Source organism: Martes martes, assembly GCF_963455335.1.
Source record: "Martes martes genome assembly, chromosome: 18".
Taxonomy (NCBI): Eukaryota; Metazoa; Chordata; class Mammalia; order Carnivora; family Mustelidae; genus Martes; species Martes martes.
In genome coordinates, this window is record NC_137906.1 from 168,188 (window position 1) to 184,625 (window position 16,438).

At 39.5% G+C, this 16,438-nt stretch overlaps 1 protein-coding gene across 3 annotated transcripts in view; it reads right to left on the reverse strand.

Annotated features, from left to right (window-relative positions):
- Positions 1-16,438, reverse strand: part of SEPTIN14 (septin 14) — a gene marked incomplete at both ends in the record, with an annotated part of 375,063 nt that overhangs the window by 66,045 nt on the left and 292,580 nt on the right. For all 3 annotated transcript variants that reach the window (XM_080830903.1, XM_080830905.1, XM_080830904.1), the window contains 2 exons: positions 1,003-1,164; positions 4,508-4,694. In XM_080830903.1, coding sequence (XP_080687029.1) covers positions 1,003-1,164; positions 4,508-4,694 — 349 coding nt within the window. The remainder of the gene's footprint in view (positions 1-1,002; positions 1,165-4,507; positions 4,695-16,438) is intronic.

Sequence of the window (16,438 nt, forward strand, 5' to 3'; positions counted from 1 at the left end):
ACACTACAGACAAAGGGCTGATATCCAAGATCTATAAAGAATTTCTGAAACTAAACACACAAAACACAGATATGTCAAAAATGGGCAGAAGAAATGAACAGACACTTGTCTAATGAAGACATGCAAATGGCTAACAGACACATGAAAAAATGTTCATCATCATTAGCCATCAGGGAAATTCAAATCAAAACCACATTGAGATACCACTTTACATCACTTAGAATGGCAAAAATTGACAAGGCAAGAAACAAAAAATGTTGGAGAGGATATGGAGAAAAGGGAACCCTTTTACACTGTTGGTGAGAATGCAAGTTGGTGCAGCCACTTTGGAAAACAGTGTGGAGGTTCCTCAAAAAATTAAAAATAGAGTTACCCTATGACCCTGGAATTGCACTACTGGGTATTTACCCTGAAGATACAGATGTAGTGAAAAGAAGGGCTACATGCACCCCAATGTTTATAGCAGCAATGTCCACAGTAGCCAAACTGTGGAAAGATCTGAGATGCCCTTCAACAGATGAATATAAGGAAGATATGGTCCATCTTCCATATAATAGTCCATATAATGGACTGTTATTCAGCCATCAGAAAAGATGAATACCCAACTTTTGCATCAACATGGTTGGGACTGGAGGAGATTATGCTGAGAGAAATAAGTCAAGCGGAGAAAGCCAAGGATCACATGGTTTCACTTACTTATGGAAAATAAGGAATAACATGGAGGACATTAGGAGAAGGAAAGGAAAAGTGAATTGGGCAAATTGGAGGGGGAGATGAACCATGAGAGACTGTGGACTCCGACAAACAAACTGAGGGTTTTGGAGGGGGCAGATAAGGGATGGGTGAACCTGGTGGTGCATTAAGGAAGGCACGTATTGCAAGGAGAACTGGGTGTTATATATAAACAATGAATCTTGGCACACTACATCAAAACCTAATGATGTATTGTATGGTTACTAACATAACACAATAAAAATTTTAAAAAATAAAATAAAATCTTACATTCATTGAGGAGTTCACCTGAGCAGTAGTTTCATCATCTGTTGGAAACTGATATATCTGGATGCCATTGCTAACCAATTCACTCATTATTTTACACTTGAATTTCTGTAAATCATTTTTAGAAATTGTATCTGCTTTGGCAATCAATGGTACAATGTTCACCTGTAAATAAAAAGCCAAACAAAATCTCACCATTGAGGATTTGTTGTTATTCCTGGAATTTTTATGTCAAAACCTCATAATCTCTCACAGTAAATTTTTATAACTAGATAATCACTGGCTAGTACCATACCTTTGTCACAAAATGGCTGTCCAAAATCCTTTAGTACTTTTGAATATTAATCTTTTATCAGAATTCAGGTTTAGAAGTTCCAAATTTATTTTCTCAAACTTTCTTAAACTTTCCACACATTTGGAGTTATTAAAATGTACATAGTAGAATAAGATAGTCAAATTAATTCATATTCAATTTGATTTCTTAAACTGAGTACTGAAAGTCAGGAGTAACTTTCATCAATACTGTACACTAAATTAATTTTGACTTTCATTTTCATCACCTTCTCCATAAATCCATGTCTTTGTAGATATATTTGCTTGTGGTTTTCAAAGGCCACCTAAAAATAGTATACCTTTTTTTGTTACCATACCTTGAAGACCGAATGTGTGTGTGTGTGTGTGTGTGTGTGTGTGTGTGTATATGTATATATATATATATATATAAAATATCTTGCTCACAAATATCATTTGATATTTGTAGAAAGGTATTATTTCTATATTGCATATTTGAGGTTGAAATTTTATTCATAAACTTTTCTTTGTAGTTCTGCAATATGATCACTCCTGTCTCCATGCAGTTACATTTTAATAATTAAACTTTGTAGAAATTAAAAATATGCAAAATTAGAAAATATCTGTTTTTACTGTGAAAGTATCTTATCAAATCATAGATACACAATGTCAAGTTCTGTGATATTGGAAGTGTGCATAAAAGTCAGTTCTAGGTATATTGTTTTTGTTTTAGATTCTTCAAAGTGCATTTTTTAAAAATCCTTGTACAAATCTAGGGCCTCAATATAACACTGATGTTCAAATTTTAGAATCTTAAATAATACCTTCCACAGTAAAAAGCAGACAACTACTAAGATAGGTTCAAGTTAACATAAATATCTTGGGTCATATTGCTGAGAAAACTATCTTCTAATGATAGCAAAACCTTAACATATAACAAGTAGAAATTTCCATGTTAATAATCCCTTAAGTGTTCATATTTGAGGGATGAAAGTCACTTATTGTAGAAGAGAACTGAGCAACCTAGAAGAGAAGACAGCAGACACACACACACACTGTTGCTCACCCTTTTATGTAATGTTCCTGTAAAAAAAAAAAAGTAATTTTCTATATCTGGAAATTGTTTGATGATAACAGCTATCCATAAAATTAAAAATAAAACCATGTGTCCCTAGTGATTGAATATCCTAATGATCAAGAAATTGAGCCATCTCTTGATTTTAACTAGAAAACTAACTTCTTTCAACAACATGGTGACATATAAGATTAGGAACAGGATAGGTGAGCCTGTTGGTGGGTATTAGGAGGGCACATATTGCATGGAGCACTGGGTGTGGTGCATAAACAATGAATCTTGAAACATTGGAAAAATAAAATAAAATTAAGATGTTAAAAAAAGAGATTAGGTACAAAATTTCTTTCCAGTTTGAACAATACATAGCACAAGTCAGGCCTTCTTTGATTAATTTTTACAACATTTTCTCTCTTCAACTTAATAAAGTGTAGAAAAAAACTCATGACATAAAAGTTTTTTTCACATGTATATTTATCCTCTACTGGAAAAAATATGTACATACATATTACATCCTGAATCCTCTGTGATTGGACCACTAACCAGGATCATGAAAACTTCATGATTCACACAATCAGGAGTAAGAGGTAAATGTTAATGGAATTGTTTTATAGTACTGTAGAATGAAATCAATTTCAAAAATGCAGAAAAACTGCCACAACCCCTATGATTTTAATCATAAAAAAACCTGTAAATTTTTATTTTAAAAATTTTAAAACTTTATCTTATTTTCCTAATACACACCTAATTAAATGTTTCTGGAAAGCTAAGGTTGAAATTTATCAAATGCTAGTACGTGCTCAATGTATCATCCCTCCCCAGTGCATATGTTGAGGCCCTAACCCCAAGTATCTCAGAAAAGACTCTTTAAAGAGGTGATCAAGTGAAAATAAGGTCATTAGAATAGGCCCTAATCCAACGTGACTGGTGTGTTTATAAGAATAGGAAACATATGGGCACCTGGGTGGCGCAGTTGGTTGAGCGACTGCCTTTGGCTCAGGTCATGATCCTGGAGTCCCGGGATCGAGTCCCACATCGGGCTCCCTGCTCAGCGGGGATTCTGCTTCTCCCGCTGACCTCTCTCCTCTCATGCTCTCTCTCTCTCTCAAATAAATAAATAAAATCTTTAAAAAAAAAAAAAAAGAATAGGAAACATAGGGCGCCTGGGTGGCTCAGTGGGTTAAGCCTCTGCCTTCAGCTCAGGTCATGATCTCAGGGTCCTGGGATTGAGTCCTGCATTGGGCTCTCTGCTCAGCGGGGAGCCTGCTTCCCCCCTCTCTCTGCCTGCCTCTCTGCCTACTTGTGATCTCTCTCTGACAAATAAATAAATAAAATCTTTTTTAAAAATAGGAAACATAGACATAAAGAAACATCAGATGTGTGTAGAGGAAAGACCATGTGCGGACACAGTGAGAAGGCAACCATCTATCACTAAAAAAATTAAATAAATAAATAAAAATAAAGGTTTTAGAAGAAAAAAAAACTTGGTGACATCTTCATCTTGGACTTCTAATTCCCATAACTGTGAGAAAATTAATTTCAGTTATTTGAACTACTAAGTTTGTGGTATGTTTCCCTTGGAAACTCAGAGCAATGCTTTAAGGATTAACAGATAAAAAATTATATTTGGGGGAGCCTGGATGGCTAAGGGTGTCCCTTCAGCTCAAGTCATGATCCCAGGATCCTGAGATCAAGCGCCCCATCAGGATCCCTGCTCAGAGGAAAGCCTGGTTCTCCTTCTCCCTCTCCCTCTGCCTGCTGCTCCCCTTGCTCATACTCTCTCCCTCTCTCTGTCAAATAAATAAATAAAACCTCTTTTAAAAGAAAAATTATGGGGCGCCTGCGTGGCTCAGTGGGTTAAAGCCTCTGCCTTCAGCTCGGGTCATGATCTCGGGGTCCTGGAATTGAGCCCCGCATTGGGCTCTTTGCTCCATGGGGAGCCTGCTTCCCCCCCATCTCTGCCTGCCTCTCTGCTACTTGTGATCTCTGTCAAATAAATAAGAATATGTTTTTTAAAAAAGAAGAGAAAAATTATATTTTAACATATTAAAATTAACAAGTTCTTATATGTAAATACCTTCAAGTTATATATTATCACAAAATAATTATCAAATCTTGGTAGGTTGATGGATTTATCTAACACACCTTACTGTCAATGTTCTTCATAGTTAATAGGTCAAGGGACTTCAGGGAATGTCCTGTAGGTGAAATGAAGTAAAGACACACGTGTATACGGGAATCATAGTAGTCAATGAAGGAACGTTTAATTTTCAATTCTTCTTGAAGATAGGCCTCAAATTGAGCATCTACATAGTCAACTACAGGTTGATAGCTGAAAAAAAGATTATTTCAACAGATTAAAATGACAGGTTAATAACACCTGTAGTCTGTCTTTTCACCATTTAATAAATCGTTAATGTGGGGGAGCTTGGGATGATGGTGGAGTAGGACACTGGGCTCACCCCATCCCATGCTTACAAATAGAAATCATCCACATCCAATTCAACAAATCAGAGAGAGATCCAAAGACTGACAAAACAAATTCCACAACTAAATATAGAGAAGCTGCATCTGGGGTGCCTGAGTGGCTCAGTATGTTAAGCCTTGGGTTCAGGTCATGATCCCAGGGTTCTGGAATGGAGCCCCACAATGGGGTCCCTGCTTAGTAGGAAAACTGCTTATTCCTCTCTCTCTCTCTCCCTCTGTCCCTCCCCCTGCTTGGCCTCTCTCTCTCTCAGATGAGTAAATAAAATCTTAAGAAGAAGAAGGAAGAGGAGGGGGAACAAGAGGAGGAGGAGTGGGAGAGGAGGAAAAGTGGGGGAGGAGAAGGAGGAGAAGAAGGAGAGGGAGAAGGAGAAGGGGAAGGGGAAGAACCTGCATCTGAAAATTTAGGAAGGTCAGAAAGGTGGAGGAAAATTGCCCACAGAAGGGAGAGAGCTGCATGTGCAGAGAGGGGAGAGAAATAGGTCCTTGCACCAGGGAGCTCACACAAGGAAGACAAATCCCCATAAAAACCAGAGGGGCGAGGGGAGGAGTCAAGATGGCAGAGGAGTAGCAGGCTGAGACAACATCAGGTAGCAGGAGTTCAGCTAGATATTTATCAAACCATTGCAAACACCTACAAATCCAACAGGAGATTGAAGAGAAGAGCAGCAATTCTAGAAACAGAAAATCGACCACTTTCTGAAAGGTAGGACCTGTCAAGAAGTGAATCCAAAGTGACAGGAAGATAGACTGTGGGGGAAGGGGCCGGCTTCTGGCAAGTGGCGGAGCAACGGAGCACAAAATCAGAACTTTTAGAAGTCTGCTCCACTGAGGGACATCGCACCAGAGGCTAAGTGGGGGTGGAGCCCTTGTGGGGACAGCGTGGTCTCAGGACCCACGGGGTCACAGAAGGATCAGGGCTGTCTGAGTGTAGCAGAGCTCGCAGGTATTAGAGGGGGGAAGCTGGCTACAGAGATGGAGCAGAGAAGTGAGCTCTCAGCTCGGGGTTACCTTAAACTGTGATCCGTGGCACAGTTGGACCACTGCCCTTTGAGCAGGGACCCCACAAGTGGCAGATCCAGGGAGACCCCCTGGAAGAGCGATAGGGATCTGCTAGGTTTGGAGACTCCAAATGGGGCTGTGTGCCAGAGACAGAAAAGCTCAGTCACAGGCTGGGTGAGCTCAGAGCACTGCTGGAGACCAGGGAGATGGGAGTGATTGAGCGCTTTTCTGCAAGGGCGTACTGAGGAGGGGGCCCTGAGCTCTCGGCTCCTCTGGGCCGGAGACTGGGCAGCCACCATCTTCATTCCCATCCTCCAGAGCTCTACAGAAAGTGTTCAGGGAACAAAAACTCCCAAGAGCGAACTGGAGCAAGTTACTTAGCCCAGCCCCTGGCAAAGGCAAGCAATTCCACCTGGGAAAAGACACTTAAGAATCACTATAACAGGCCCCTCCCCAAGAAGATCAGCAAGAAATCCAGCCAAGACCAAGATCACTGATCAGGGAGAACAGCGGAATTCCAGAGGAGGGGAAAGCAAATCATGGAACTCATGGCTTTTTCCCATGATTCCTTAGTCTTGCAAAGTTAATTAATTTTTTTTCTTATTGTAATTTTTTAACCTTTACCTTTTCCTCTTTTCACATTTTTTAACTCGTTCATCTTAACAATACCTTTCTTTAAAAAAAAAATCCTTTCGAACCTGTGTTATTATAGTCATATTTTATCCTTCATTGTATCTAACTATATCTTTTGTATACACATGGGGTTTTTTCTTCTAAAAAATTTTGGGATACAACTTCTTCTAATAGATCAAAATATACCCTAAATCGAGCACAGGGTTTGTTCTAGTGTCCAGCCTGAGCAAATTCTCTCCATCTTCTTTTTCTTTCTTTTCCCAGCCAACTTATCTTATCAACTCTTTTTTTAGAATTTTTTAAAATTTTCATCTTTACAGTCATATTCCAACACTTCATCATGTTTACACTTATTTGTGTGTGTGTGTGTGTGTGTGTTTATGTGTGTGTGTGTGTGAGTGTGTGTGTGTTTCTTTATTTAAAATTTTGGGAGGTAGTTTCTTCTAAGAGATCAAAATGCTCCCAAAATCAAGTGGGCAGCTCTGTCCTATTCAGCAGTCTAATATATATTTTTGCTTTTTTCTTTTTTTTTAATTTTTTTAACTTTTTTTACTCCCTTTTTTCTCCCCACAATTTGGGGTCTCTTCTGATTTGGTTAACATATATTTTTCTGGGGTCTTTGCCACTCTTTTAGTATTTTATTCTCTCATTCATATATTCTTTTTTTTTTTAATTTTTTTTAAGATTTTATTTATTTGCCAGAGAGAGAGAGAGAACACACAAGCAGGCAGAGAGGCAGGCAGAGGCAGCGAGAGAAGCAGGCTCCCTGCCGAGCAAGGAACCCGATGTGGGACTCGATCCCAGGACCCTGGGACCACGACCTGAGCTGAAGGCAGCGGCTTAACCAACTGAGCCACCCAGGCGTCCCTCATTCATATATTCTTTTTTTTTCTTTTAACTTCTTTTAGCAGAGTGTACCTTTTTTTAATTTATTAAATTTTTTATAAACATATAATGTATTTTTATCCCCAGGGGTACAGGTCTGTGAATCGCCAGGTTTACACACTTCACAGCACTCACCATAGCACATACACTCCCCAATGTTCATAACCCTACCCCCTCTCCCGTCCCCCCTCCCCCCACAACCCTCAGTTTGTTTTGTGAGATTAAGAGTCACTTATGGTTTGTCCCCCTCCCAATCCTATATTGTTTCATTTATTCTTTTCCTACCCCCCAACCCCCCATGTTGCATCTCCACTTCCTCATATCAGGGAGATCCTATGATAGTTGTCTTTCTCCCATTGACTTATTTCACTCTGCATAATACCCTCTAGTTCCATCCACGTTGTCGCAAAAGGCAAGATTTCATTTCTTTTGATGGCTGCATAGGATTACATTGTATATCTATGCCACCTCTTCTTTATTCATTCATCTGTTGATAGACATCTAGGTTCTTTCCATAGTTTGGTTATTGTGGACATTGCTGCTATAAACATTCAGGTGTACGTGCCACTTTGGATCACTATGTTTGTATCTTTAGGGTAAATATCCAGTAGTGTGATTGCTGTCTCATAGGGTAGCTCTATTTTCAACTTTTTGAGGAACCTCCATGCTGTTTTCCAACATAGTACTAGAAGTCCTAGCCTCAGCAATCAGACAACAAAAAGAAATTAAAGGTATCCAAATCGGCAAAGAAGAAGTCAAATTATCACTCTTTGCAGATGACATGATACTATATGTGAAAAACCCAAAAGACTCCACTCCAAAACTGCTAGAACTTGTACAGGAATTCAGTAAAGTGTCAGGATATAAAATCAATGCACAGAAATCAGTTGCATTTCTCTACACCAACAACAAGACAGAAGAAAGAGAAATTAAGGAGTCAATCCTATTTACAATTGCACCCAAAACCATAATATACCTAGGAAAAAACCTAACCTAAGAGGCAAAGAAGCTATACTCAGAAAACTAAAAAGTACTCATGAAAGAAATTGAGAAAAACACAAAGAAATGGAAAAATGTTCCATGCTCCTGGATTGGAAGAACAAATATTGTGAGAATGTCTATGCTACCTAAAGCAATCTACACATTTAATGCAATCCCTATTATATATTCTTATCTGGATAAAATGACAAGGTGGAAAAACTCACCACAAAAAAAAAAAAAAAGAACAAGAGGCAGTACCAAAGACTAGGGACCTAATCAATATGGATGCTGGTAATATGTCAGGTCTAGAGTTCAGAATGACGATTCCCAAGGTGCTAGCTGGGCTCAAAAAAGGCATGGAGGATGTTAGAGAAACCCTATCTGGAGAAATAAAAGCCATTTCTGGAGAAATAAAAGAATAAAATCTACCAAGCTGAAATCAAAAAAGTTATTAATGAGGTGAAATCAAAAATGGAGGCTCTTACTGCTAGCATATGAGACAGAAGAGAGAATTAATGATATAGAAGACGGAAAATAAAGAAACTGAGCAAAAGGGAGACAAAGAACTACTGGACCGTGAAGGGAGAATGCGAGACATAAGTGATACCATAAGATGAAACAATATTAGAATTATTGGGATTCCAGAAGAAGAAGAAAGAGAGAGGGGGCAAAGGTATATTGGAGTGAATTATTGTAGAGAATTACCCTAATATGGCAAAGAGAACAGCATCAAAATCCAGGAGACGCAGAGAACGCCCTCAAAATCAATAAAAATAGGTCCACAACCCATCATATAATAGTAAAACTTGCAAGTCTTAGTGACAAAGAGAAAATCCTGAAAGCAGGTCGGGGCAAGAAGTCTGGTAGAAATATTAGATTGGCAGCAGACTTATCCACAGAGACCTGGCAGGCCAGAAAGAACTGGCATATTCAGAGCACAAAATGAGAAAAACATGCAGCCAGGAATACTATATCTAGCTAGGTTATCATTGAAACTAGAAGGAGAGATAAAAAGTTTCCAGGACAAACAAAAACTAAGAGTTTGTAAACACCAAACCAGCCCTCCAGGAAATATTGAAAGGAGTCCGCTAAGCAAAGAGAGAGCCTAAAAGTAGTAAATCAGAAAGGAACAGAGACAATATACAGTAACAGTCACCTTACAGGCAATACAATGGCACCAAATTCATATCTTTCAATACTTACCCTGAATCTAAATGGGCTAAATGCCCCCAATCAAAAGGCACAGGGTATCAGAATGGATAAAAAACCAAAACCCATCAATATGCTGTCTACAAGAAACTCATTCTATTTTTTTAAAGATTTTATTTATTTATTTGACAAAGAGAGAGAGAGATCACAAGTAGGCAGAGAGGCAGGCAGAGAGAGAGGGGGAAGCAGGTTCCCTGCTGAGCAGAGAGCCTTATGCGGGGCTCAATCCCAGGACCCTGGGACCATGACCTGAGCCGAAGGCAGAGGCCTTAACCCACTGAGCCACACAGGTGCCCCAAGAAACTCATTTTAAACTCATTTATACACCTCCAGATTTAAAGTGAGGGGGTGGAAAACAATTTATCATGCTAATGGACATCAAAAGAAAGCAGAGGTGGCAATCCTTATATCAGATCAATTAGATTTTAAGCCAAAGACTATAATAAGAGATGAGGAAGGACACTATATCATACTTAAGGGGTCTGTCCAACAAAAAGATCTAACAATTTTAAATATCTATGCCCCTAACATGGGAGCAGTCAACTATATAAGCCAATTAATAACAAAATCAAAGAAACACATCGACAATAATACGATTATGTTAGGGGACTTTAACACGCCCCTCACTGAAATGGACAGATCATCCAAGCAAAAGATAAACTAGGACATAAAGGCCTTAAATGACACACTGGACCAGATGGACATCACAGATACATTCAGAACATTCCATCCCAAAGCAACAGAATACACATTCTTTTCTAGTGCCATGGAACATTCTCCAGAATAGATCATATCCTGGGTCACAACTGGGTCTCAACCAGTACCAAAAGATAGGAATCATTCCCTGCATATTTCAGACCACAATGCTCTGAAGCTAGAACTCAATCACAAGAGGAAATTTGGAAAGAACCCAAATACGTGGAGGCTAAAGAGCATCCTACTAAAGAATGAATGTGTCACCAGGAAATTAAAGAAGAGTTGAAAAAAGTCATGGAAACAAATGATAATGAAAACACAACTTCCAAAATCTATGGGACACAGCAAAGGCAGTCCTGAGAGGAAAATATATAGCAATACAAGCCTTTCTCAAGAAACAAGAAAGGTTTCAAATACACAACCTAACCCTACACCTAAAGGAGTGGAGAAAGAACAACAAAGAAAGCCTAAACCCAGCAGGAGAAGAGAAATAATAAAAACCAGAGTAGAAATCAATGAAATAGAATAAAAAAAAACAATAGAACAAATCAACGAAACTAGGAGCTCGTTCTTTGAAAGAATTACTAAGATTGATAAACCCCTGGGCAGACTTATCAAAAGGAAAAGAGAAAGGATCCAAATAAATAAAATCATGAATGAAAGAGGAGAGATCACAATCAATACCAAAGAAATAAAAACAATTATAAGAACATATTATGAGCAACTATACGCCAGCAAATTTGACAATCTGGAAGAAATGGATGCATTCCTAGAGATATGTTAACTACCACAACTGAGCCAGGAAGAAATAGAAAACCTGAACAGACCCATAACCAGTAAGGAGATTGAAGCAGTCATCAAAAATCTCCCAACATTCTGCAAAGAAGACATCCAGATGGCCAACAGACACATGAAAAAATGCTCCACATCACTCAGCATCAGGGAAATACAAATCAAAACTGCAATGAGATACCACCTCACACCAGTCAGAATGGCTAAAATTAACAAGTCAAGAAATGACAGATGCTGGCGAGGATGCAGAGAAAGGGGAACCCTCCTACACTGCTGGTGGGAATGCAAGCTGGTGCAACCACTCTGGAAAACAGTGTGGAGGTTCCTCAAAAAACTGAAAATAGAGCTACCCTACGACCCAGCAATTGCACTACTGGGTATATATCCTAAAGATACAAACGTGGTGCTCTGAAGGGGCATGTGCACCCGAATGTTTATAGCAGCAATGTCCACAATAGCCAAACTGTGGAAAGAGCCTAGATGTCCATCAACAGATGAATGGATAAAGAAGATGTGGCATATATACACAATGGAACACTATGCAGCCAGCAAAAGACATGAAATCTTGCCATTTGTGATGACGTGGATGGAACTAGAGGGTATCTTGCTTAGCGAAATAAGTCAATCGGAGAAAGACAACTACCATATGATCTCTTTGATATGAGGAAGTGGAGATGCAAGGCGGGGGGGGTTGGGGGCAGGTAGGAAAAGAAAAAATGAAAAGATGGGATTGGGAGGGAGACAAACCATAAAAGACTCAATCTCAAGAAACAGTCTGAGGGTTGCGGAGGGGGAGGGAGGATGGAGAGGGTGGTGGGGAAATGGACATTGGGGAGGGTAAGGGCTATGATGAGTGCTGTGAAATGTGTAAACCTGGCGATTCACAGACCTGTACCCCTGGGGATAAAAATACATTATATGTTTATTAAAATAAAAAAATTTAAAAAATTTATCTTTAAAAAAAAAATCTCCCAACAAATCTCCCAGAACCATATGATACTCTCAATAGATGCTGAAAAAGCATTTGACAAAGTACAATATCCTTTCTCTAGTGCACATGGAACATTCTCCAGAATCGATCACATCCTGGGTCACAAATCAGGTCTCAACCAGTACCAAAAGATTGGGATCATTCCCTGCATATTTCAGAACACAATGCTCTCAATCACAAGTGGAAAGTTGGAAAGAACCCAAACAAATAAAATCATGAATGAAAGAGGAGAGATCAGAACCAACATCAAAGAAATACAAACAATTTTAAGAACATATTATGAGCAACTATACGCCAGCAAATTTGACAATCTGGAAGAAATGGATGCATTCCTAGAGATATGTTAACTACCACAACTGAGCCAGGAAGAAATAGAAAACCTGAACAGACCCATAACCAGTAAGGAGATTGAAGCAGTCATCAAAAATCTCCCAACAAACAACAGCCCAGGGCCAGACGGCTTCCCAGGGGAATTTTACCAAGCATTTAAAGAAGAATTAATTCCTATTCTCCTGAAAGTGTTCCAAAAAATAGAAATGGAAGGAAAACTGTCAACTCATTTTATGAGGCCAGCATTACCTTGATCCCAAAACAAGACAAAGACCCCATCAAGAAAGAGAATTACAGACCAATATCCTTGATGAACAGAGATGAGAAAATTCTCACCAAAATACTAGCCAATAGGATCCAACAGTACATTAAAAGGATTATTCATCATGACCAAGTGGGATTTATTGCTGGGCTGCAAGGTTGGTTCAACATCCACAAATCAATCAATATGATACAATACATTAATAAAAGAAAAAACAAGAACCATATGATACTCTCAATAGATGCTGAAAAAGCATTTGATAAAGTACAACATCCTTTCTTGATCAAAACTCTTCAAAGTGTAGGGATAGAGGGCACATACCTCAATATCATCAAAGCCATCTATGAAAAACCCACCGCAAATATCATTCCCAATGGAGAAAAACTGAGAGCTTTTCCGCTAAGGTCAGGAACATGTCCATTATCACCACTGCTATTCAACATAGTACTAAAAGACCTAGGCTCAGCCATCAGACAACAAAAAGAAATTAAAGGCACCTGAATCAGCAAAGAAGAAGTCAAACTATCACGCTTTGCAGATGATATGATACTTTGTGTGGAAAACCCAAAAGACTCCACTCCAAATCTGCTAGAACTGGTACAGGAACTCAGTAAAGTATCAGGATATAAAATCAATGCACAGAAATCTGTTGCATTTCTATACACCAACAAGACAGAAGAATGAGAAATTAGGGAGTCAATTCCATTTACAATTGCACCCAAAACCATAAGATACCTAGGAATAAACCTAACCAAAGAGGCAAAGAATCTACTCAGAAAACTATAAAGTACTCATGAAAGAAATTGAGGAAGACACAAATGGAAAAACATTCCATGCTCATGGATTGGAAGAAAAATACTGCAAAAATGTCTATTCACCTTAAGCAATCTACACATTTAATGCAATCCCTATCAAAATATCATCCTTTTTTTTTTTCAAAGAAATGGAACAAATAATCCTAAAATTTATATGGAACCAGAAAAGACCCCGAATAGCCAGAAGAATGTTGAAAAAGAAAGCCACAGTTGGTGGCATCACAATTCCAGATTTCAAGCTCTATTACAATACTGTCGACATCAAGACAGTTTGGTACTGGCACAAAAATAGACACATAGATAAGTGGGACAGAATAGAGAGCCCAGAAATAGACCCTCAACTCTATGGTCAACTAATCTTTGACAAAACAGGAAATAATGTCCAATGGAAAAGAAGACAGTCTCTTCAACAAATGGTGTTGGGAAAATTGGACAGCCACATGCAGAAAAATGAAACTGGACCATTTCCTTACACCACACACAAAAATAAACGCAAAATGGATGAAAGACCTCAATGTGAGAAAGGAATCCATCAAAATCCTTGAGGAGAACACAGGCAGCAACCTCTTTGACCTCAGTCACCGCAACTTCTTCCTAGAAACATCGCCAAAGGTAAGGGAAGCAAGGGCAAAAATGAACTATTGGGACTTCATCAAGATCAAAAGCTTTTGCACCGCAAAGGAAACAGTCAACAAAACCAAAGGACAACTGACAGAATGGGAGAAGATATTTGCAAATGACCTATCAGATAAAGGGCTAGTATCCAAAACCTATAAAGAACTTATCAAATTCAACACCCAAAGAACAAATAATCCAATCAAGAAATGGGCAGAGGACATGAAGAGACATTTCTACAAAGAAGACATCCAGATGCCAACAGACACATGAAAAAGTGCTCCACATCACTAGGCATCAGGGAAATACAAATCAAAACCACAATGAGATACTATCTCACACCAGTCAGAATGGCTAAAATTAACAAGTCAGGAAACGACAGATGCTGGCGAGGATGCAGAGAAAGGAAAACCCTCCTACACTATTGGTGGGAATGTAAGATAGTACAGCCACTCTGAAAAATAGCATGGAGGTTCCTCAAAAATTTGAAATTAGAGCTACCCTACAACTGAGCAATCACGCTACTGGGTATTTACTCTAAAGATAAAAATGTAGTGATCCGAAGGGACACATTCACCCGAATGTTTGTAGAAGCAATGTCCACAATAGCCATACTATGGAAAGAACCTAGATGTCCATCAACAAATGAACAGATAAAGAAGATATGGTGTGTATATACACAATGGAATACTATGCAGCCATCAAACGAAATGAAATCTTGCCATTTGTGATGACGTGGATGGAACTAGAGGGTGTTATGCTGAATGAAATAAGTCAATCAGAGAAAGACAATTGTCATATGATCTCCCTGATATGAGGAAGTTAAGAGGCAAAGTGGGGATGGGGGGTAGGAAGGAAAAAATGAAACAAGATGGGATAGGGAGGGAGACAAACCATAAGAGACTCTTAATCTTATGAAACAAACAGCATTGCTGGGGGAGGAGGGTAGGGAGAGGGTGGTTGGGTTATGGACAATGGGGAAGCTATGTTCTATGGTGAGTGCTAGGAAGTGTGTATACCTGGTGATTCACAGACCTGTACCCCTGGGGCTAATAATACATTATATGTTAATTTTAAAAATTAATTTTAGGGACGCCTGGGTGGCTCAGTTGGTTAAGCGGCTGCCTTCGGCTCAGGTCATGATCCCAGCATCCTGGGATCAAGTCCCGCATCGGGCTCCTTGCTCCGCAGGGAGCCTGCTTCTCCCTCTGCCACTGTGTCTGCCTGTGCTTTCTCTCGCTCTCTCTCTCTCTCTCTGACAAATAAATAAATAAAATCTTAAAAAAATTAATTTTAAAAAAACAGAGGGGCTGAACTCCATGAATTTGTATAACCATTGGGATTTGGAACCTGGAGCTTGAAATGCCAGCTGACTCAGCACTGGGCAAGTCCAGAGGGTTAGTAATAGCTGTAATAGCTGTGTCACACTACCATTAAGAGAAAGCAGCCTGTGCATGGAGGTAATGTAAAAATGGCAGTCTACACAATGCTGGGGGCAAACTGGAGACAGATCTGTTTATACTGTTTTCAGAGTATGTTGGAGACTTCGCTGAAAATGAGAGAGTTGGTAGGTGCCACTTTCTAATCCCATTTCCCAACATAAGCACAGGACCATCTGCAGGACCCTGGGCTGCATAGACACTAGTTAACTAACTTGTTAGCAAAGTGCCATGCCCACAAGTTCTCCTAAGGACTCCAACACACCAATACTGCTAGTCTCAGCCCTGGGTTCAGAGAAGATTTCATTAAGCTGCATATGAGCCTTGCCCACCTATTGGGTGCACAGCCACCATTGCACACCTATCTCAGCTATGCCCACCTATAACCACAAACTGTGCCCAGAATCCCATACCCTCTCCTACTGAAGCCCAGCCTCCAACTGTCCCAAAACTTCGAGGGATCCAACAGAAGAATATTTTCATAAAGAAAATTTGCCAAAGCTGCTTCCCCACCCTCAAGTTCTCCAGCAGGTGAAACTCCTAAGAGATGCCTTGCCTAGGTCCCACTAACACTACAGAGAACAAGCACCATCCACAATAGGCAGACAGTCAGTGCAGGTGAGTAACTGAAGGGAAAAGTGACACAGAAACAAAAGCAGGATATAAGTAGCACATGCAGGACACTCTACTGAAGTGCAGTTTCCAGTACACAGGGGACACTGCACAGGACCTCTTCTTCATAAAGTCACTACTTTCAAGAGGAGAAGACATAGCTGACATTATTTTTTAAAAGATGTTATTTATTTATTTGACAGAGAGAAAGAGATCACAAGTAGGCAGAGAGGCAGGCAGAGAGAGAGGGGGGGAAGCAGGCTCCCCGCTGAGCAGAGAGCCCAACGCGGGGCTCAATCCCAGGAACCTGAGGTCATGACCTGAGCCAAA